Consider the following 22,607-nt stretch of genomic DNA (forward strand, 5'->3'; position numbering starts at 1 on the left):
ACAAGAAACACCTTTCCCAGGATGGGGAGGCCCCAGGGCCGCTCGCCTCGCCGGCTCCTCTCCACACAGGCTGAGGCTGAGGCTGAGAGGCCTGGGGAGACCGGTGCCAGCCCTGCGTGGACTGCACACAGCACAGGTCCCCTCTCTGCTGGCCCGGGCGAGCAGGACCCCGCGCCCCACTCCTCATGACGCCAGTCCTCACAGTCGGGAGGCGTGGCTGAGCTCAAAGTCTGTAGCAGTGTGCACCTCTTTGCAAACGACCGAACATCACTGGACACTAAGACTGCAGCATCACAAACGGGCGCAGGCTCTCCCTTTCCGAGAGCTGCCCCGGGAAACGGGAAAATGTGCCAGCAAAGAAGCATTTGTTTTAAATCCTCACCTGAGGACATTTTTCTATTTATCTTCAGATAGAGTGAGAGGGAAAGAAAGGAAGAGAGAGAAACATCAATGTGAGAGGGACACTGACTGGTTGCCTCCCACACATGACCCCAACCAGGGCTGGGGACAAACCACAACCGAGGTACGTGCCCTTGGCCAGAATTGAATCCACGACTCTGGTCCTCAGGCCGACACGCTAACCGCTGAGCCAAACCAGCCAGGGCCTAGCAAAGAAGTATTAACTCCAAAACTGTAACTGAAGCTAGAGTTTGCCCGTGGGAGTCTGGATTCAGGTGCCCTCAGCCCCAGGCCGCTGCAGCCTCCCCAGACGGAGCGCACAAGTGTGCACGGGAATCGTGGACGGGGCCAGAAAAGCCAACCACGGGCTGTTCAGAGACTGAAAGGCTCCACCAGAAATGCTGATTGAAGAGCTGAAGCATCCAGGAGATTCGCAGCAAAGTCTGTGGACCTGAGCAGAACTTCTGAGAGAAACAAGCTAAGATTCACAAGGGTCTCTGGCCAGGGACGAAGAAAAGCTGTCAGAACTCACAATCTCTTCTCGAATGGAGTAGTCGGCCGTCTCCAAGTAGCTCAGCATCTCGGCCACAATCTGCTGGGCATTGCTACGGTCACACATGGCATAGAGGAGGTCCACAGCCCGCTGCCGCACACTCACATCCCGCTCCGTCTGGGGGAACAAGGCACAGAGTGAGGAGCCCAGGACAAAACCTGGGCTGGGTGGAGGGGCCTGCACTGCGACCCGACACTCACTCACCATCTGAGCACAGACTGTCAGCAGAGCCCTCACTGCCAACTCACTGCCCCCTCGCCCCTGCCCTGCCTAGGACCAAGCTCCATCTCCTAGGGGACATCGGCAGTGTGGTCACAGACCGGAACCTTCCGTGTTGCCGGGAGCTTGAGGGACCCCACCCGGGCCTGCACATCAGTTTCTCAGCCCAGAATGGCCTGAGGACCTGTGCAGGCCACATGACGTGCAAAGCCAGGGCGTTCTGTGAGCCCAGCAGAGGCTGAGCACGCACTTGACCAGGCCTGGAGGGCCCAGGGTAACACGAGGTCACTCCAACCCTGTGTGTGTCCCATTCCAATCGGGCACCAATGATGTCTATTAAATGCACGCACACTCGAAGCAATGGAGTTGGGGCTCGCGCTCCAAGCCTGATGCAGAACAGTGGGCCCAGCCCTGGTCCCAGCTCTCTGAGGGCTGCACCCGAGAGGACATGGACACTGCCGTGTCTGCCGACAGGACAGGACAGGACAGTGGGCCCAGCCCTTGTCCCAGCTCTCTGAGGGCTGCACCCGAGAGGACATGGACACTGCCGCGTCTGCCGACAGGACAGAGCAGTGAGCCCAGCCCTGGTCCCAGCTCTCTGAGGGCTGCACCCGAGAGGACATGGACACTGCCGTGTCTGCCGACAGGACAGAGCAGTGAGCCCAGCCCTGGTCCCAGCTCTCTGAGGGCTGCACCCGAGAGGACATGGGCACTGCCGCGTCTGCCGACAGGACAGGACAGGACAGTGAGCCCAGCCCTGGTCCCAGCTCTCTGAGGGCTGCACCCGAGAGGACATGGGCACTGCCGCGTCTGCCGACAGGACAGGACAGGACAGTGAGCCCAGCCCTGGCCCCAGCTCTCTGAGGGCTGCACCCGAGAAGACATGGACACTGCCGTGTCTGCCGACAGGACAGGCAGCTCGGCTCGGCTCTTCCACATCTAGGATTCCAATTCCTTGAAAATGTCAGTTTTCTTTTGTAAAGAATGACTTTTCTTAGAGACAAAGACAAAATATTTTATCTTTCTACTGAAAAGAGCTGTCTCTATCGGCTCTGGCGCATGTTGAGCTGTGTCTGACACTGCCCGTCACGACAGTCTCTCAGGCAGAGGGCAGAGCCGGGCCACCGTCCGCTGTGCAGGGGGAGCCCAGGCCCGGAGCAGCATGGCCTGGCGGCACGCTCTCCACAGCCCCTGCGCCCACCCCAGTGATGAGTGATGTGTGTGACAGGAGCACCCCAGCGCCCCCAGGGGACGAGAGCACTTGCCTTCAGAGCGTTGATGACGGTCTCGATGTGCGTCTTCACGGCCTCGTGGGAGAACTCGGAGCTGGCCAGCGTGCACATGCTCTCCAGGGCCAGATAGCGCAGGTTGGTCTCCCGGTGCTGCAGGAACTGGCCCAGCTGGTTGCAGGCGCGAACGAGTAGGTTCGGCTCACTGCAAGGTGGGGAGGTGGGGGAGTGGGGCCGCGCACGTCAGTGTGGCAGGCAGCGACGCTGTGTCAGTTCACAGAGCCACACTGTGCAGGGAGACCACGGGGCCTCCCAAGACACAGCAGCCTTGACCGCAAACCCCAAAGTCAGTTTTACATCCCTCTGGTGGTGCCCACAGAGAGCTTCTCTGAGCACATCTGCACAATTCCACCAACTCCAAAGAGCTGCTGACAACAGGGGCACCTCCTGCACCCCACCCCAAGCGTGTGGCAGTCACCTCGGGGCTCTGGCGGGCTGTGGCCAGGAGTGTGAGCTCAGCCAAGGCCACCGGCCTGGGGAAACCTGCACAAGAGCCTGACCACACAGACGCAGCCGCCCCGAGACAGGCAGACCTCTGCTCACTCCTCACTTTGCCCTCAGAGGCTGTGGCTCTTTAAACACATTTGATGGAGACAAAGGCTTCCTCTCACTGCAGATACCCGTCTGCAGTGCGACTCACAGGAGAGCACGCGGAGGGCAGTGCGGTGGAAGACGGCCCATGGCGCGCCCCGCGCTGCCTCAGAGCCCACTGGGCCACCTGCTGCTCTCACAGGAGCCGGAAGGGCTCCAGGCGCAAGGCCACGTGCAGGCAGCGCGCGCGACCACAGGAGCCACGCAGAGGCAGCGAGGCAGCAGAGCCCGCTGCCCCAGGGGGCCAGTGCCCTGTCTGGGCTGTGCGGGCACCACGGTCATCTCCACACTGCCCAGATGACCTGCGCCGCATGAAAGCTAACGAGACACCTAGAATGGCGCCCCGCCCTTCCCATCAGCAGTGGGGTGCTCCAGAGAAACAGCAGAGGCCCTCTCGGGAGACGTGGCAATTCCGAAGGTCCGTGGATGGAGAGGAGGGCTGCACTGCTGGGGAAGAGGGCGCAGCCATGCCCTGGAGCCCACAGGGTAGATGGACACTAGGCAGCCCGAGGCCTCAGGTCAGCGAGGAAGAGTGCGCCTGTGTCCGAGAGGACCGCGTTCCCCAGCTCTGGAGAGGGCCGTGGCAAGAGGAGGCCCACTCACCTGTCGTGGTGGATGATGAGGCTGATGGCCTCGAAGAGCACGGCGTTCCTGGCGTTGGAGTGCTGCACTTTCTTGGACTTGGGTGGCTCCTGGGCCTTGTTCAGAATCGTCTCCAGACACTCAGTCAGGCGGCCTCGCACAGCAGGGTCTTCTGGGCGGGACAGAAAACCATCGGGCCAGCTCCCCACAGCCACCCTGCCCTCCCAGCTGCACGCCTCAGGTCCTGACTAGCACATCATCGCAAACTGGGGAGAAACAGGCTATTCAGATTATACAGCCATTTAAAATGGGGTGATTTAATAGCCAGGTAAACTACACATAAGTTTTAATGAAGTAACACACACAACTCTTTTACTGAGACACATTATGTAAGAGAAGATATCTCAGACACATGAACAACACATGACATAAAAGTTTTAGGGGGCTTGACCGAATAGCTCAGTTGGTTAGAGCATTGTCCACATACTCCAAGGTTGCGGGTTCGATCCCAGGGCAGGGCACATAAAAGAATCAACCAATAATTTCATAAATATGAGGAACAACAAATCAATGTTTCTCTCCCTCTTCCTCTCTCTCTAAAATCAATCAATAAATTTTTTTTAAGTTTTAGGGAAAATATTTTTTCTGTCTTATTACAGAAATAAAGAAAATGTTACAAAAAAACAAAACAAAGAGAAGGAAAACTTTAAATTTCCACTCAAGCCAGAAGAAACAATGGGCCAAGAAGACTAAGAAAGCAGAGAGCACAGAGCATCAGAAGCCACCTGTGGAGCACGCCCACCGAAACCATCCCCCCAGGGCAGGTGGACGCAGAGCAGGGCCCGAGAAGCCCCAAGAGACCTCAACCTAGAGGCACGAGGGGGAGGGTGGGGGGAAGTTCCCAAACTACAGCACATCAGAAACAGCCGAGAAAGTCAGAACCTGAAGTCGGAAAGGACAACAAGGGTCATGAAGCTCACATCCGTGGGCAGGTGGGGATGGTGGGGGTCTGAGTCCATGTCCCCAGATCTCGGAAGGAGAAGGAGGCAGTGGCCAGTTCCACAGAAAGGTCTACTGGGCTGATGGGCACCTGGGGGGAGGCTGGGCCCCTCCCACACCAAGGCTGTGTGGTCCATACTTAGTATAAAAGATACTTAGGCCCTGGCCGGTTTGGCTCAGCAGTTGGAGCGTCGGCCTGCGGTACAGAGAGACCCGGGTTCGGTTCCCGCTAAGGGCACGTACCTTGGTTGCAGTTTGTCCCCGGCCCTGGTTGGTCGTGCGGGAGGCAGCCACTCGATGTGTCCCTTCACATCGATGTTTCTCTCTCTCTCTCTTCCTCTCTCTCCCTCCCGCTCTATCTGAACAAAAAAAACTGGAAAAATGTCCTCCAGTGAGAATAAAAAAAAAAAGGATACTTAGTGTAGCTGTTATTTGAAATTAACAAACAGCCTGTATAAAAACAAGTTAGTATGTATGCATAACCAATGGACATAGATAACCAGGCTGGGGGGCGGGGGGGACAGGATCGGGAGGAGGGAGTCTATGGGGGAAAAAAGAGAAACATCTGTAACAAAAATAAATTAATTTAAAAAAAAAGTTAGGTTCAAATGTAAAGGTTACAACAAAGCAATCTTTGTAGAAGGTGTACTAGAAATTCTGTTTCTAGATACCTAAGGCATCAACCAAATCAACATTTCAGAATGAAACATGAACACAAAAATGTCCTTGGTGTGTGTGTTAAGCTTACACAGATTAACAATTTAGGGTACAAAGTTTCTAATGGTTTCAAGTTTTACTTTAAAAGACTGTTTTAAAAACCTGCACAGTTCTGATACTATACAGAAACAGAGAAGATCCCAGATCCTAACAACATCCTGAGTTCTCCACTAGCTGCTCTGGGAAAGTCACGATGGTCCACAGGATAAGAACCAGCATCAGGAAAGGACATTTAAAGAGAATAAACAGCCCAGCAGGTGTGGCTCAGGTGACTGGGCGTCGTCCACGGACTGAGAGGTCCTGGTTGGATTCCTGGTAAGGGCACATGCCGGGGCTGCAGGCTCGATCCCCAGTAGGGAGCGTGCAGGAGGCAGCCGATTGATGCTTCTCTCTCACATTGATGTTTCTACCTCTCTCTCCCTTCCTCTCTCTCTAAAATAATAAATAAAAATATTTTTTTAAAAAATAAAGAGAACAAACAGAAGGCCTGACCCCAAGAGGCCAAGGTGATCCTGTCCGAGCAGTCTGTGCTCCCAGTCATACCTGGGGGTGGGTAGCACTGCAGCAGCCTCAGAAGTTTGACTGACAGCCATGGAGCCGGGACAAAGTAGTAAGTGTAGTCCTGCAGGTCTGTCGATGCGGACGTGACAATCTGGAAAACAGCACAGGTGAGGCACTTCGGACAGGTGTCCCAGGAGGAGACCCCCTGCAGAGACCCCAAGGCCATGCTGGTTCTGGTTCCATAGGCCGTGGTTTCAGTCCACGTGCTGAGAATGTTTATGACACTCCTCTGTACTTTAGCGGCAAGGGCACAGCTGCTCCAAGTTCACGCGTGGAGCCGCCCGTCATCACTGGGGGCAGCTGTGATCCCATCTGCAGGACACATACCTACGATGCTGCTGATTCTCGGCACAGAATACTACAGAGCCTATGGACTCAGTCTTTGTGGACCAGAAAGTGAGTGAGACACAAAAGGGAGAAGCTGGTGTCCTGACCCCAGCCCAGACCCCCATGGCCCCCAAGCATACATCCCTGCCATGAGCTCACCAAGGCCGGAAGGCCAGAAGTGAACCGCTTCCTTCCCTTGCAGTTCCAACACGGCCCCCAGCAGGGCAGACACTCCATCAACCTTCCAAACACACGACTGGCCCCAAGACATTACACTTCCACTACCCCACAGCCCTGCGCTTCCCCATCTCCTGTGTCGGAGGTCAGAGTAGCCTCGCTCCACAGAGCTCCCAGGTGTGGCACTTTAAGTCACAAAGAAAGGCAGCTGTGGATTCACAAAAATCTTACCTGGCATCAAAAATGAATGAAAAGCACAAAACAAAAGAACGCGTGCTGTGCGGCCCGTTTCCATGGCGCTCGAACACGCAGGGCTGACAGGTTCGAAGCGCTCAGGCAGCGAAGGGAGGGAGAGCAAGGGCTGAGGCCACAGCGGTGAGGACAGGGAGGACCCGGAGCAGCCCTCCGGACCCGCAAGCCCCGCCTGCCAGGGGTGAGCAGAGCTGGAGTGCTCTGCTCGGGGCACCTCCTCACACAACAGGACTCAGCTGGCTCAAGGTCAAGAGGAAGGTTCACTGGTCACCACCCAGGCTTTTGCTCTTGAATTCACACACTGTGCCAAATATCCTGCCTTCTAAAGGGTACGCTAATCTATCAACTGCATGAAAGAACTGAGATCGAAACCGACCCCGAATCCCAATGCCCACCCACAGACTCACCCTGCTCAGTCTGGAGACGGCCAGGGAGACAGAGGTCTTGAATTCCTCCGGGCTCTTCTGGGCCAAGGTGGTGATGAGGCTCGTGGCGGCAGTGACCACGCCCTGAAAGGAAAATGCACATGCGATGTGCATCTCTTTTTTTTTCAATTTTTACTAATTTATTTTTGTTACAGATGTTTCTCCTTTCCCCACGATATGCATCTTGATTCCATCAAAATACCTGAAGCTGACCCCTCCTTGTAAACCCATTTTTTTAATAATACTTTCAACTAAGAGCAATAAGCTGGCAGCCGAGGCCACTCGGGCCACCCGCCCCGCCCTGGGTGCTTGGAAGATGGAGCTGGCACCGCAGGCCGCTCGGGCCACCCGCCCGGCCCCGGGTGCTTGGAAGACGGAGCTGGCACCGCAAGCAGTTTCTCTGAATGCAAACCGCACAGTCCCGAAGGCCCGCCTACCCCGCCCACGGCGCAGGCAGCTCCGCGCCCCGTCCCCACCAGCCCCGCCGCCCTGGTCCGCCCAGCTGCCTGCCTGGCCCACGGACAGCCCACGTGGACTGTGCAACAAGGCATTATCTGTAGACTCACTTGAATCTTTACGACCCAAAAGTGAGGTGTGAGAAAGCAACTGAAAAAGCCCATTCTGCCCCTTTTTGAAAATGGCCCAGGCTTCGTCTCTGCCACTGGGTCAGCCCCTAAAGCACCACCAGGCCCCGCCGGCCCCTCACTCCCTGCTGGGACCTTCCAGGCAGCACAGGCAGCCTCTGCTGCGTCCCAGCCCACCTCTGGTTGTCCCCACGTACCTCGGTTGCAGTTCATGCCCAGCCCCAATTGGGGTTGTGTGGGTGGCAACCAGTCAATGTGTCTCCCTCACATCGATGTTTCTCTCTCTCTCTCCCTCCCTCCCGCTCTATCTGAAGATTAATGTAAAAATATCCTCAGGTGAGAATTTTTTAAAAAAGAAGTTGGTTCCCACATGCAGAAAAGACAAGACAAAGTGAATGACCCTCCTTCACAGTGAAGACGCAGAAGAGTGAGCTCAGGACATTCCTGTGGAGTCAGGCACTTCCCGCTCCCACCTCAACTCACAGCCCCCCCCCCCCTCCCACTGGTCCCTTGGCTCTGCAGAGGAGTGAGAGCCGCACAGAAGACAGCCCTCACTGGCTTCACTGTCCACCCTGGTGGGCAAAGTAAGAGCCAGAGACTCCCCAGGCCAAACTGCACTCTAACCACAGCATTTGAAACATGCAGGTTCCACCGGGGCAGAGAGCTGCTCACCATGGCTCCCACGTGTCTGAGGCCTGGCCTGGCTCACCAGCAAGTTCCACAGAACTAGATGAACAAGAGCTGGTTGGGCTTCTGGGCCACTGGGCACAGGCCTGGGTCTCCCTGCGACCCTGCAGCATCCCTGTGGGGAGGGCAGTGTAGGGACTGGAGCCTGCGACACGTGCCAACCTGCCTGCTCCATGGTAGTGACTTGCTGTGACGGGCGCAGGCTCAGGGGGTGCCCTTCCTGCTGCACAGGCCCTGGCTCCTGCAGCCGGGCGGGGGTGTCCACGAGAGGGCCTGGGCATCCGCCAGCCATGTGGCTGCAGGAGCTCCCCTGCTGAGGCAGCAGTGATGGCCCAGAAACCCACAGACGTCATCGACAGTGTCTGTACAGAGATAGAGTCCAGAGGAAGATGTGGTGCCTGCCCCAGGCCCCACCTGCCCTCTGCCTCCTTCATCAACAGCTGGGTTATGGGCTAGCAGAGGCCCCAGAGCCCAGCTCTGAGCCTTCGTAACTCCTGGTTCAAGCTCGGATCCACATGAAACTGGTGAATCTCTCTGAGCCTCATCTGCAAGATTGGGAAAAGTCCCACTGCCTCATGGGGTCCGCCTAAGGAGCGACCGAAGGCTTCTGGGCCTCCAGCACTGCTTCCCAAGTCCACAGGTGACCAGGTGTGACCCAATGAGACCCGTTGTGTGTGGCTGGCACATAAAGCTGGATTCCCAGACCTCCTGCCCGGGCCCTTCCCTTCACCTGACAAGTCTGCCAGCAGATGCCCAGCTCCATTCTGAGGAAGAGCTGTGCTCAGACACACCTGCCCAGTGACCATGGACCTGGCATAGGGACAGCTCACGAACTTTTACACCACCGCAAGCTGTCATCTCTGAATCTCCATGTAGTGATCATTTTCTTAAAATACGTTTTTATTGATTTTTTTTGAGAGAGAGAAAGGGAGAGAGAGAGAGAGATAGAAACATCGAAGTGAGAAAGAAACATCAATCGGCTGCCTCCTACACACCCCCTACTGAGGATCAAGCCTGCAACCCAGGCAAGTGCCTGGAAATTGAACCGGACCTCTCAGTCCATGGGCCACACCTACAGGCTTGATCATTCATTTTTAATTTGATTTTTAAGGCATATTTCTCTTCTCTTTTTTTCTTTTACCTTTATTGTTGAATGTATTACAGATGTTCCTCATTTTTCCCCCATTGATCCCCTCCTCCCCACTCCCTCCCCCCTCCCGCCTTTTCCCACACTGTTGTCTGTGTCCATTGGTTATGCATATAAGTTCTTTGGTTTATTTCATCCCACCCCCCAACACCCTTCTCTTTGAGGTTTGTCAGTCTAGCAACCAATTTGTTCTTCTTAATCCCTTCACCTTTTTCACCCATTCCTCCTACCCCCCTCCCATCTGGCAACCAACAAAATGTTCTCTGTATCTATGAGAATGTTTCTGTTCTGCCTGTACATTTCGTTGGCAAATTCCATTGCCGATAGATATGTATTCATTGCCATTTTGTTTGTTCATATATTTTATCTTTTTCTTCAAAAAGACCCTTCAACATTTCATATATTACAGGTTTGGTGGTGATGAACTCCTTTAACTTTTTCTTGTCTGGGAAACTCTTTATATGGCCATCGATTCTAAATGACAGCTTTGCAGGATAGAGTAACCTTGGTTGTAGGTTCTTGCTTTTCATCACTCTGAATATTTCTTGCCATTCCCTTCTGGCCTGCAAAGTTTCTTTTGAGAAATCAGCTGACAGTCTTATGGGAACTCCCTTGTAGGTAACTAACTGCTTTTTTCTTGCTGCTTTTAACATTCTCTCTGTCTTGAACCTTTTGCATTTTGATGATGATGATGTGTCTTGGTGTGGGCCTCTTGGGGTTCATCTTGTTTGGGACTCTCTGTGCTTCCTGGACTTGTATGTCTGTTTCCTTCACCAAGTTAGGGAAGTTTTCTGCCATTATTGTTTCAAATAGGTTTTTGATTTCTCATTCTCTCTCTTCTCCTTCTGGCACCCCCAAGATGCGAATGTTGGCCCGCTTGAAGTTGTCCCAGAGGCTCCTTACACTATCCTCATGTTTTTGGATTCTTTTTTCTTTCTGCTGTTCCGATTGGGTGCTTTTTGCTTCCTTGTATTCCAAATCGATGGTTTGCTTCTTGGCTTTACCTACTCTACTACTGAATCTGTGTAAATTATTCTTTATCTCACTTGGTGCCTCCTTTATTTCTGACTGTGCATCCTTCATTTTTGACTGGTCCTTTTTAATGCTCTTGAGGCCCTCACTAAGTTCTTTGAGCATCCTTATAAGCAGTATTTTGAACTCAGCATCTGTTAGGTTGCTTATCTCCATTTTGCTTAGTTCTTTTCCTAGAGTTTTGTTTTGTTCTTTCATTTGGGACCTGTTTCTTTGTCTCCTCATTTTGGCTGCCTCCCTGTGTTTGTTTCTGTGTATTACTTAACGGGAGGTATGGGGCTAGCTGAGACCAGATGCTGCTAGTTTGAAAGAATTTAGGAAAACCTGAAGCAGGATTCAAGACAGGCTAATCCTATGGTTAAGCAACTGGCAACAGCTTGGGTGGGCCTGAAAGTTGGGTGGGGCGGGGCCTCAGAGAATCACCAGGGTGGGGCAACCAGTGTGAGCCAGGTTGCTGGAGTCCCAGATATGGCAGCTGTCTGCCGCCCCAGGGCAGGGCTCACCAAAGGAACAAAGGCCTCTGACAGCACTTTTGTCCTGGAGAAAGCCCCCTCTCCAGCCCTCGCTCCAGTGCCAAACAGCTCAGTGCTTCCCTGTATGTCTCTGGCACCCCTCGAGCTGCCTTCCCTCCGAGCTTAGAGGGAACAAGTCCGATAAGTCTGTGCGTGGGCCCTTTAAGAGGAGCTGCCTGGGGCTCCAGCCCCCTCAGCCTTCCTGAGCCTCAGTTCCTGCTGGTTTTTCCAGCAAGAGGCTAAGGGGATTCTCTTCCTGGCAGTGGAACCCTGAGCAGGGCGCCTGGTATGGGACGGGGACCCCTCAGTCTTCAGGGAGGACCTTCCCAGCCAAGATGTCGTCCTGATTTTTATCCACCACACGTGGGTGTGGGACCAGCCCGTCTGCCTCCGCCCCTCCTACCAGTCTCGATGCAGTTGCTTCTTTAATTCCGTAGCTGTAGGACGTCCATTCAGCTCAATTTCAGGTGGTTTTGAATGATGATCGTTCTGTAGTTTAGTTGTAATTTTGACGTGGTTGTGGGAGGATGCAATACCGCTTTTACCTGTGCCACCATCTTGACCAGAAGTCCAGATTTCTCTTCTGAGAAAAATTGTAGTAACCAGCTAATACACTCACACCCTCTGCTCAGCAGGAACATCGTCCTGTTTGTCTTGCAGTTTGATTCTGTCGTTTGTGCAACAGGACTCAGGCAAAACAAGGCCCTGTCCAGCACCTGCTCCTAGCTGACCTGCGCCCTCCAGTGAGGACGTCCAGCCTCAGCCACTGACTAGATCCACCCATGCCTGTCCTCATGCACACACTGGGGTTCCCTCACTGCACAGGGGTTTCCCGGAGACGCTGACCTCTGGCAGGTGTCTGTGCAGCTCGGCCTGCAGGAGGTCCCCCAACGCCGAGTTCCAGCTGAGCCAGAGACCATGTCCGACTCATCACCCAGGAAAGGGGCGCTCACAGGCTCCATGGACGGCGCTGTGTGCGTGGCCCTGACACTGAGAGAAACCATAAGGAGCTCCATCACAGTGGCTATTCCCACGAAGGCTGCTCAGGGGGAAGGGTGGACCTTGTCCAGAGTGCTTACCAAGTGCTGGTCGTTGAGGAGGTGCACCACTCGGGACGCCCAGTCGCCTGCAGGGACGAGGTGGGGGGACGTCCGGTACAGACGCAGCAGACACAGGGCGGCGCTCTGCTTCGCGCTATCCATGGTGTCTCTGAAAGACAGCCACAGCAGTCACTTGACCACTTGACAACACACCCAAACGGGGGGGGGGGGGGCAGTGGGCAGGCTGAAGGACTCGCAGAGTGAGGGCGCTTCAGCCTCTTGGGTGACCAAGCACATGCCACCTGTGCAAGGGGTCTGCTCTAAAGAGCTGCCTCCAGGACTACACATCAAACACAACCGCAGCAAAGAGCCCTCTCCCTGCTACCCTCCCCTCTCAAAGAGGGTCAGCTCTAATGCTTCCCCAACTGCTGAAGGTGACCTTGGAGGTGCAGCCATGTTTTTCATTGTTGAAGCACATTTTTTTGGTCAACCCAAGGACCATCTCCAAAACCACCACCAGATGCCCTCCAGACGGCCCAATGTAGCGGCTCTAGGAGCCTGCGCCCTTGAGTGGCCGGTTGTGAGAGGCACAGCTTCCGTCTGGGAAGCCCCGGGAGGCCAGGCGGGAACCCTGTGCACGCCAGGAAGGGTTCTGTCCCAGCCGGATGCTGGCTGAAGGCATAGATCATTCCCAGCGCTGTTGACAACCTCCCCCCACCCCAGCCCAGTTCCACCCCAGCCCCCCTCAGAGTGCCCAGGGCAGGCTGTCAGAACACTAGTCTGCCTGCAAAGCTCTGGGGCTCGGCTTATCTGCAGGAAAGAGGGTTCGAGGGCTGTCTTTACCGCTTACCTCTCTTTTGGCTTTTTTATTCAAAATGAGTCTAAACCAACATGAGAAACCCCCAAACTACCCCCTATTCTTTTACAAAAAAAAAACTACTTTAGAAAGAAACTACCTTTGGACGCAAACAGCCTGGGGAGCAGGAATGGATGCCTGGCCCTCTCTCTGGCCCCTGCCATCCGCCAAGAGCGGCCAAGCCAGGCCTACTCGCCAAGCTTCTGTCTGGGCGGTGGCTGACAAGGCCGTAGGGGGTCTGCTGTCCACACCACCAGTGCAGCGTGGAACATGGCTCTTGCCTGGAGTGGGGTTTGTTTCTATGCTCCCAACCCTGAGTCTGACTGATGCACGGACCACCTGCCCAGCTCCCACACTGCTCCAAGGCGTCACTCAGCAGCCACTGTCAGCAATGCATCCGAGGAGGGGAGGGAAGTACGGCACAGACTTCCAGTGGGACGGGGACTGCTGGCTCCCTGGGGTCTTGCCTTCTCGGAGTGTGTGCTTTCCAGACTTCTACTGCCATGAGGCTGTCTGTGGTCTCTCACCCAGCTGACTCCTCCTCCTGCCCGGAGTGACAGACACTCCCGTGACACAGCCACAGGGCCGTGCGGCCAGCTGGGTGCACTGTGCGATGGGGAGCAGCTCCCTGGCCGCCCCCAGCAGATGCAGCAGAGCACCCTCTGCTGTGACAGCCTAAGGTCCCTGGGGCAGACCAGCCTCTGAGGACCAGGTCCAGACCCGCCTGCTCTGCTGCTCACCTCTCTGCAGGGCCAGCCGAGGGCCTTCTCCATGTCGCCCAGCACCGTCCTGGAGGACCCAGTCCCAGAGTCCCAAGGAAGCACCCTGGACTGGGCCCTCGTCAGCCAGGCGCATGCCATGGGGATGGCTCCAGTTCGTTTCCCAGCTCAGCAGAGTGTCCTGGCCCACGAGGGGCACCCTGCCTCCCACGACCCGGGCCCAGGAGGGCCCAGCACTACTCTGACCTCTGCCAGAGCTGCCTGCTCAGCCCCACACGGTGTCACCAAATTCAAGGAGGCGGGTGGTTGACAAAGAATTCTCGGGACTTGAAGTGCGGCCTTTTCCCAGTGATGCTTTGGGAAAGGGTAAGAAGAGGCACTGTGCCCCTCCCCCTTCCTCCATGGCCCTGTGTGAGGCTGAAACCACCTCCCGGTTTGGTTGTGCCTGGTTGGGAGGGGGCTGGGAGGCAGACTGGACTTCTCCTGTTGTCTAAACTGTATCTCATCTCCCACTATGTAAAATGCAGACATTAATTCATTCTATAAATTCTCTAAGTAGTAACATAGTTGATCTTTGAGAGACATATTTCGACAAATTACAAGACACATACCCAGCTACGAGGATTTTGGGGATCTCCCCGGCGAAGGCCTCGGCCATCTCCCTGCTGCCCACATTGGCGACGCAGTGCAGGGCCAAGCCCATGAAGGTGGGGTTCCGGCTGGCCAGGTCATTCTTGATGGCGTTGTTGATCAAGCGGATCAGCTCACTGTTAGAGTTCACCAGCACAGAGATGAAGAGATAGCCCTGGATCGAGAAGACAAGAGGAGGAAGTTCATACCCATCCAGGTCCATGTGGGCCGAGGCCCCCAGAGGACCCACACAGACGTGCCAGGCTGCAGCATGACCACAACCTGCCGCTGGGCCACGCCGCGAAGGGCTCAGCTACATGGGAACGCCACTTCCGCTATGGAAGCTCAGCCTCTGCCACGAGGACGTCCTGCTGATGGACCTGTGAGGCAGCCAGATGCTCCATGGGAATCAGACCCGTGGCCCTCTCCCCAGTCCCACTCACTTCTCTTCTCCATCGTGAGCTATGAGGCGCCCAGACTCACCACTGTCCTGAACAGAAGGGAGGGGCCTGCCTTGACTGGAACTAAAAACACAAGGGTGATTTCCAGAGTCCCAGCTGACTGCTGTCCCCCTCTCTTTTGAATCTGTCTCTGTGCCCCAGCTTCCTTTCTCCACCCAGGCCAACCTCCAGCCCATGTCACCCCACATTCCTCCCACTGCCCAGGCAGGGGGCGCAGGGATTTCTCAAGATGCGCCTGGTCTCCGCAAGAAGGCAACATGACCCCCTGCCGCCCTCCCAGCTCTGCACCCCCAGCCTCGTGTGCTCCTGCTGGGCTCCCTGCTCGCCCCCTCACCTCCCACTTACTACTCAGCCTTCAGTCCCGGCTCAGGGTGCCCTCCCCCGGAACCTGTCTCTCAGGGTCCCAGCAGCTTCGGCACCCCTCCTTCACTGGGCACTGGCCAGAGCTGTAATCCTCTATTTGTGGGGCTATCTGATGCCATCTCCCCACTGGGCCCACAGCTGCTTTTGGTCACCGTACCCCCAGCAGTCCCCTCAGTACACTGCTTGGTCCATGGCAAATGCTCAGTAAATTCTTATTGAGTAAATACCAACACAATAAAATTCCTGGAGCATCTAGGTTATTTTATACTTTCCGTAAGTTAAGTTTTAGGACAAATAGAAGGAATGTTACTTTGTAGCACTGGAGCAGACATACAGAAACAATGTTACTCTGAGAAGAGACAGGGCCATCCAGGAAGATGCCAGAAGCTGGGGCCTGGCCCACGTGGGAGCAGTGCCACCTCATCAGAAGACCCTGCACGGCACTCCTGGTACCTGCAGAGCTGCGCTGGTCAGGAGGTGTCAACATCTGGACCCCCCTCCTCAATGCTATCCTGCCCCGCCCCCACCCCGCAGCTACACTCACGATCTGCTTCTCCGTGTATCTGTTCGAACTCAGCAGGTTCACGGCCTCCATGTGCCCAAAGTCTATGTCGTGGCCCAGGAGGAAGATGAAGAGCAACTTGCAGACGTACTTCTTTTTACTGTAGCCATCGAGCGCCTTGTCACCTAGGAAGGAAAGCCGAGAGCTCAACAGCAGGAACAAGACAGGCAGCAGCCCCGCCAGACACAGTAGGCCTGTGCTAGCCAGGAATGGCCTCTGGGCAGTGCACACCAGAAACCAAATGTTTGATCCCTAAAAACAGAAACCAGAATACCTGAAGCAGGAGTTGTGGACTCCCGGGACAGGGCAGCCCTGGGCCGGCACGGTTGGGGACACCCTCTGATCTGTCACAATCCCCCAGGGCTCCTGGAGCCGGCCCTGCCTTAAACCAGCACATTAATCTCCTACATAACTTCAGTCATTTAGGCAGATAAACACAGTCTACATACTCTTCTGTCTCACACCAGCTTTAGAACAAATCCCCCCAAAAACCACACAGAAGGACCAACAGGACTCCATCCTCCGGTCACGCCGCTGACCCTCACTGGACACCATGGCACAGTCAAACCTGTTGCTGGCAGAACATAAAATGCCCCTTTTAAAGGGCCACTGTGCATTGCCATCATAAATGCCAGAAGCTCGCTCTGGCCAGAGTGACTCAGTGGCTAGAGTTTCGGCCCTCAGACCTAAGAGTCACAGGTTTGATTCCAGTCAAGGGCACGCACACCTGGGTTGCAAGTTCAATCCCCAGCCCGGTCAGGGTCATGCAGGAGCCAGCCAATTGATGTGTCTTTCTCACACCGATTTTCTCTCTCTCTCTCTCTCTCTCTCTCTCTCTCTCTCTCTCTCTCTCTTCCTCCCTCTCTTCCTTCCACTCTCTCTAAAAATCAATGGGAAAACATCCTTGGGCACGGATTTAAAAAATAAAAAAAACAGAAGCTCTAGCATCACTCTAAAAGTGTAAAATATTCCTTGGAGCCAACCGCGAGCCGACTGCAGAGGTGACAACCAGAAAGGCGGGGGCTCGGGGTGATGCGGCTGCCACAGCAGGAAGCCCTTCCTCTCCATCAGCGGCCCCCAAGCACGCCCCACCCCGCCCTGCCCCGCCGCCCCTCTGGCAGGTCGGGAGGCCACAGCAGGTTTGGCACCACGGCCTGCAGAGCAGCTCCACGCACTGCCCCGACGTGTGCTGGAGTTAGGCCAGGGCCACAGAGCGTGGGATCGGTCCGCTGAGCGCTGGCTGCAGGCTGCCCTTCCTGTGCCGGGTTCCCAGGGAGCCCAGAGCTTCCCCAGCAAGTTCTGAGCCATGAGCCCTCCAAGACCTGGCCTCCTGCAGCAGCCGCTCCAAGGGCTGTGGACCAAGGGGCAGGGCCACCTCTGCACTTTGAGAGACATCAACACACCCTGCCTCAGTACCGCTCGTGTGTTCCCGGACACCAGGGGCTCTGCCCACTGCTGCAGTGACAGGCCTGGGAACACAAGCTCTGCGGCCTGCATGCTCGTCTCCATCGAGAAAGTGTGTGCACGCCCCAGGCGGTTTGCTCAGTGGTCAGAGCGTCAGCCCACGGACCAATGAGTCGTGGGTTCGATTCTGGTCAAAGGCACGTACCTCAGTTGCAGTTCGTCCCCGGGCCCTGATCAGGTCCTGTGGGAGGCAGCCAGTCAATGTGTCTCTCTCACATCGATGTTTCTCTCTCTCTTCCTCTCTCACTCCCTCCCACTCTATCTGATGACAGAAAAATATCCTTGGGTGAGGATGAAAAATAAATAAATTTTTAAAAGCCCTGGCCGGTTTGGGTCAGCAGTTAGTGTCGGCCCACAGACCAGAGAAACCGGGGTTCAGTTCCCACTAAGGCAGTGGTTCTCAATCTTCCTAATGCCGCAACCCTTTAATAGTTCCTCATGTTGTATGTGGGCGTATCTGCATGTGGGCAGAACTGCCTGGAGTCGGATAGAGGAGCGGGGTCTCGGTTCCTAAGACCATCGGAAATATGTGTTTTCTTTTTTTTTTTTATCCTCACCCGAGGACATTTTTCCATTTTTTGTTCAGAGTGGGAGGGAGAGAGAGAGAGAAACATCGACGTGAAAGGGACACATCAAGTAGCTGCCACCTGCACAACCCAACCAGGGCCGGGGACAAACTGCAACCGAGATCCGTGCCCATAGAGGGAACCTAACCCAGGTCTCTCTGGACCGCAGGCCGACGCTCTAACCGCTGAGCCAAACTGGCCAGGGCAGAAATAGGTGTTTTCTGATGTCCTTAGGCGACCCCTGTGAAAGGGTCGTTTGACTCCCAAAGGGGTCATGACCCGCTGCACCAAGGGCACGTACCTCAGTTGCAGTTTGTCCCCGGCCCTGGTTGGGGTTGTGTGGGTGGCAGCCAGTCGATGTGTCTCTCACATCAATGTTTCTCTCTCTCTCTTCCCCCCACTCTATCTGAAGATAAATGCAAAAATGTCCTCAGGTAAAAATAAAATAAAAATTAAAAAGAAAGTGGCCCTGGTCAGTTTGGCTCAGCAGTTAGAGCGTCGGCCCATGGACCATGAGCCTGGGCTTTGATTCCGGTCAAGGGTAGGCACCTCAGTTGCTGTTAGTCCCGGCCCTGGTGGGGTCATGAGGTTGACAACCAGTCGAGGTGGCTCTATCACATCCATGCTTCTCTCTCTCTCCCTCCCTCCAACTCTATCTGATAATAAGTAGAAAAATATCCTCAGGTGAGGATTAAAAATAAATAAGTTTAAAACAAGAAAGTGTGTGCGCTGCTCACGCTCCCACCACCTGCCGGACCACGAGCAGGCCCAGGCCAGTGTGCACGAGGAGGGGAGCATCCTGGCGGCCCCACGGGCACTGCTGGGCCTGGCTCCACATTCTACAGGAGCCTAAGTCTGCTTCCAGCTGCAAAACTCATGACCAGGACACGGCAGAACTCCTGGTCAGCTCCAAACACACCCTGGATGCGCAGGCCAGGGCAAAGCCCCTGAGCGTCTCTCCGTCGCTGTCCGGTAGGTGGTGCTGGAGAGACAGCTGAGGAAGGAGCCCCGTTGCAGCTGGAGGGAGGACAGGGGCTCTGTGGTCCCACAACTACCCCTCAACCCCACCCTAGCCATAACCTTCCCACGGTCCTCTCAACATGACCCCAGCGCCCAGATGGGCTCCTGCTCACACTAGCAACTTGGCTGCCCAGAGGAGGGTCCCCACCCTCTGCATGCCTCCCTGACCCCCTGCACCCCCCACCCCGTGGCCTGTGCCCAGGCCTGGCGAAACCAGCTACCTCCACTGCTCTCCAGCAGGCTGAGCTACCCCATGCTCCAAGGAGGGACCTCCAGCCTGTCCTCCTGGGCTCTCCTTCAGCCCCAGAGGCCACAGCGTGTCCTGTGTTTTACTGTCACCTTGTTAGAGCACCACATTCTTTACAATAAATGTCCCTGTACCCCACGGTGAGGTTTCTCTCCTGGCTGGCCCAGTCTGAGACAGTCCTCAAAATGTTCGTTTCAGTATTGGGCTAGAATCGTTTCTAATCCCAGCAACATCAAACCGAGACTTGTAAATAGGGGTGACAACAATGACAGCCATGTCCCTGGCTGACCGTGCAGATTGAAGCAAAGACTAGGAGAGACACCTGGCCACAGCCACAGAGGCATCCTGTCTGTGCCCCAGGGTCTGTCGCTTCTCGAAGGAAACCCTTACAAAAGCAGACACCGCCGGCTGAGCAGCACTCAGACAAAGTAAGATCACAGCACAGGCTGATGAGGACAAGCAAGGAAACACGCGGGGTCCAGACAGGTTTTCCAACTGTCCTGGCGCTGACTCTCTCTCCCACCGTGTCTGCCGTCACACCGTGACCCATGGAGTCCTTCACGGGGTCTCTGCAGGTCTCAGCTCTAGAAGTCCCACTTGGTCTTATTTCAAAGTCTGCTGTGCCCTGGCCAGTTTTGCTCAGTGGTTAGAGCATCAGCCTGTGGTCCAAAGAGACCCAGGTTCGGTTCCTGCTAAGGGCACGTACATCGGTTGCAGTTTGTCCCCAGCCCCAGTTGGGGTCGTGTGGATGGCAACCACTCGATTTGTCTCTCTCACATCGATATTTCTCTCTCTCCCTTCCTCCGTCTCTCCCTCCCGTTCTATTTCAAGATAAATGCAAATATGTCCTCGGGTGGGAACTTCCGGTCAAGATGGCAGGTAGGTAAACGCGGTATCGCGTCCTCCCACAACCACATCAAAGTTACAACTAAACTACAGAACAACCATCATTTAGAACCGCCTGAAATCAAGCTGAATGGAAGTCCTACAACTACGGAATTAAAGAAGCAACTGCATCGAGACTGGTAGGAGGGCGGAGGGGACAGGCTGGTCCCACACTCATGTGTGGTGGATAAAAATCAGGAGGACACCTCGGCTGGGAAGGTCCTCCCTGAAGACTGAGGGGTCCCCGTCCCATACCAGGCATCCAGCTCAGGGTTCCAGTGCCAGGAAGAGAGTCCCCTTAGCTTCTGGCTGGAAAAACCAGCAGGAACTGAGGCTCAGGGAGGCTGAGGGGGCTGGAGCCCCAGGCAGCTCCTCTTAAAAGGCCCACGCACAGACTTATCGGACTTGTTCCCTCTAAGCTCGGAGGGGAGGCAGCTCAAGGGGTGCCAGAGACATACAGGGAAGCACTGAGCTGTTTGGCATTGGAGCGAGGGCTGGAGAGGGGGCTTTCTCCAGGACAAAAGTGCTGTCAGAGGCCTTTGTTCCTTTGGTGAGCCCTGCCCTGGGGCGGCAGACAGCTGCCATATCTGGGACTCCAGCAACCTGGCTCACACTGGTTGCCCCACCCTGGTGATTCTCTGAGGCCCCGCCCCACCCAACTTTCAGGCCCACCCAAGCTGTTGCCAGTTGCTTAACCATAGGATTAGCCTGTCTTGAATCCTGCTTCAGGTTTTCCTAAATTCTTTCAAACTAGCAGCATCTGGTCTCAGCTAGCCCCATACCTCCCGTTAAGTAATACACAGAAACAAACACAGGGAGGCAGCCAAAATGAGGAGACAAAGAAACAGGTCCCAAATGAAAGAACAAAACAAAACTCTAGGAAAAGAACTAAGCAAAATGGAGATAAGCAACCTAACAGATGCTGAGTTCAAAATACTGCTTATAAGGATGCTCAAAGAACTTAGTGAGGGCCTCAAGAGCATTAAAAAGGACCAGTCAAAAATGAAGGATGGCCCTGGCCAGTTTGGCTCAGCGGTTAGAGCGTCGGCCTGGGGTCCAGAGAGACCCGGGTTCGGTTCCCGCTAAGGGCACGTACTTCGGTTGCAGTTTGTCCGCGGCCCTGGTTGGTCGTGCGGGTGGCAGCCACTCGATGTGTCCCTTCACGTCGATGTTTCTCTCTCTCTCTCTCTCCCTTCCTCTCTCTCCCTTCCACTCTATCTGTACAAAAATGGAAAAATATCCTCGGGTGAGGATAAAAAAAAATAAAAAAATGAAGGATGCACAGTCGGAAATGAAGGAGGCACTAAGTGAAATAAAGAATAATTTACACAGATTCAGTAGTAGAGTAGGTAAAGCCAAGAAGCAAACCATCGATTTGGAATACAAGGAAGCAAAAAGCACCAATCGGAACAGCAGAAAGAAAAAAGAATCCAAAAAAATGAGGATAGTGTAAGGAGCCTCTGGGACAACTTCAAGCGGGCCAACATTCGCATCTTGGGGGTGCCAGAAGGAGAAGAGAGAGAATGAGAAATCAAAAACCTATTTGAAACAATAATGGCAGAAAACTTCCCTAACTTGGTGAAGGAAACAGACATACAAGTCCAGGAAGCGAGTTCCCATAAGACTGTCAGCTGAGCCCTGGCCGGTTTGGCTCAGCGGTTAGAGTGTCCGCCTGTGGTCCGGAGAGACCCAGGTTCGGTTCCCGCTAAGGGCATGTACCTCGGTTGCAGTTTGTCCCCGGCCCTGGTTGGTCGTGCGGGTGGCAGCCACTCGATGTGTCCCTTTCACATCGATGTTTCCCTCTCTCTCTCTTCTTCTCTCTCCCTCCCACTCTATCTGTACAAAAAATGGAAAAATGTCCTTGGGCGAGGATAAAAAAAAGACTGTCAGCTGATTTCTCAAAAGAAACTTTGCAGGCCAGAAGGGAATGGCAAGAAATATTCAGAGTGATGAAAAGCAAGAACCTACAACCAAGGTTACTCTATCCTGCAAAGCTGTCATTTAGAATCGATGGCCATATAAAGAGTTTCCCAGACAAGAAAAAGTTAAAGGAGTTCATCACCACCAAACCTGTATTATATGAAATGTTGAAGGGTCTTTTTGAAGAAAAAGATAAAATATATGAACAAACAAAATGGCAATGAATACATATCTATCGGCAATGGAATTTACAAACGAAATGAACAGGCAGAGCAGAAACATTCTCATAGATACAGAGAACATTTTGTTGGTTGCCAGATGGGAGGGCGGTAGGAGGAATGGGTGAAAAAGGTGAAGGGATTAAGAAGAACAAATTGGTTGCTAGACTGACAAACCTCAAAGAGAAGGGGGGTTTGGGGGCTGGGAAGAAATGAACCAAAGAACTTATATGCATAACCAATGGACACAGACAACAGTGTGGGAAAAGGCGGGAGGGGGGCGGGAGGAGGGAGGAGGGGATCAATGGGGGAAAAATGAGTAACATCTGTAATACATTCAACAATAAAGATTTTAAAAAATAATTAAAAAAAAAACTGAAAAAAAAAAATGTGTCCTCAGGTGAGGATTTGAAAAAATTACAGAATGCCTCAGGAAAATAAAATCTCTTTAAAAAAACACAAAAAACAAAGTCTGCTGTCACCTTTTACACTTTCCGCGTTTACTGCAGAGATTTTCAGATTTGTTGACTATTTCTTCATAGCAGTGACCCTGCTCTCTATGGCACCCTGACTGGGGCTCCAGGTCTCTGCTGCTTGGCCATG

At 54.3% G+C, this 22,607-nt stretch overlaps 1 protein-coding gene across 2 annotated transcripts in view; it reads right to left on the reverse strand.

The window, feature by feature from the left end:
* The window catches only part of AP2A2 (adaptor related protein complex 2 subunit alpha 2), a 71,886-nt gene that overhangs the window by 14,461 nt on the left and 34,818 nt on the right, over nt 1-22,607 (reverse strand). The window contains exons 3-10 of one of the 2 annotated variants that reach the window (XM_036281128.1): nt 15,667-15,809; nt 14,280-14,473; nt 12,133-12,262; nt 7,074-7,175; nt 5,893-6,001; nt 3,655-3,802; nt 2,437-2,605; nt 932-1,069 (exon numbers count right to left, since the gene is read on the reverse strand). In XM_036281128.1, coding sequence (XP_036137021.1) covers nt 932-1,069; nt 2,437-2,605; nt 3,655-3,802; nt 5,893-6,001; nt 7,074-7,175; nt 12,133-12,262; nt 14,280-14,473; nt 15,667-15,809 — 1,133 coding nt within the window. Of the gene's footprint in view, nt 1-931; nt 1,070-2,436; nt 2,606-3,654; nt 3,806-5,892; nt 6,002-7,073; nt 7,176-12,132; nt 12,263-14,279; nt 14,474-15,666; nt 15,810-22,607 lie in introns of both variants that reach the window. The other variant, XM_036281127.1, reaches the window with a different exon arrangement.

The sequence above is a fragment of the Molossus molossus genome, unplaced genomic scaffold (assembly GCF_014108415.1).
Source record: "Molossus molossus isolate mMolMol1 unplaced genomic scaffold, mMolMol1.p scaffold_m16_p_31, whole genome shotgun sequence".
Lineage (NCBI taxonomy): Eukaryota > Metazoa > Chordata > Mammalia > Chiroptera > Molossidae > Molossus > Molossus molossus.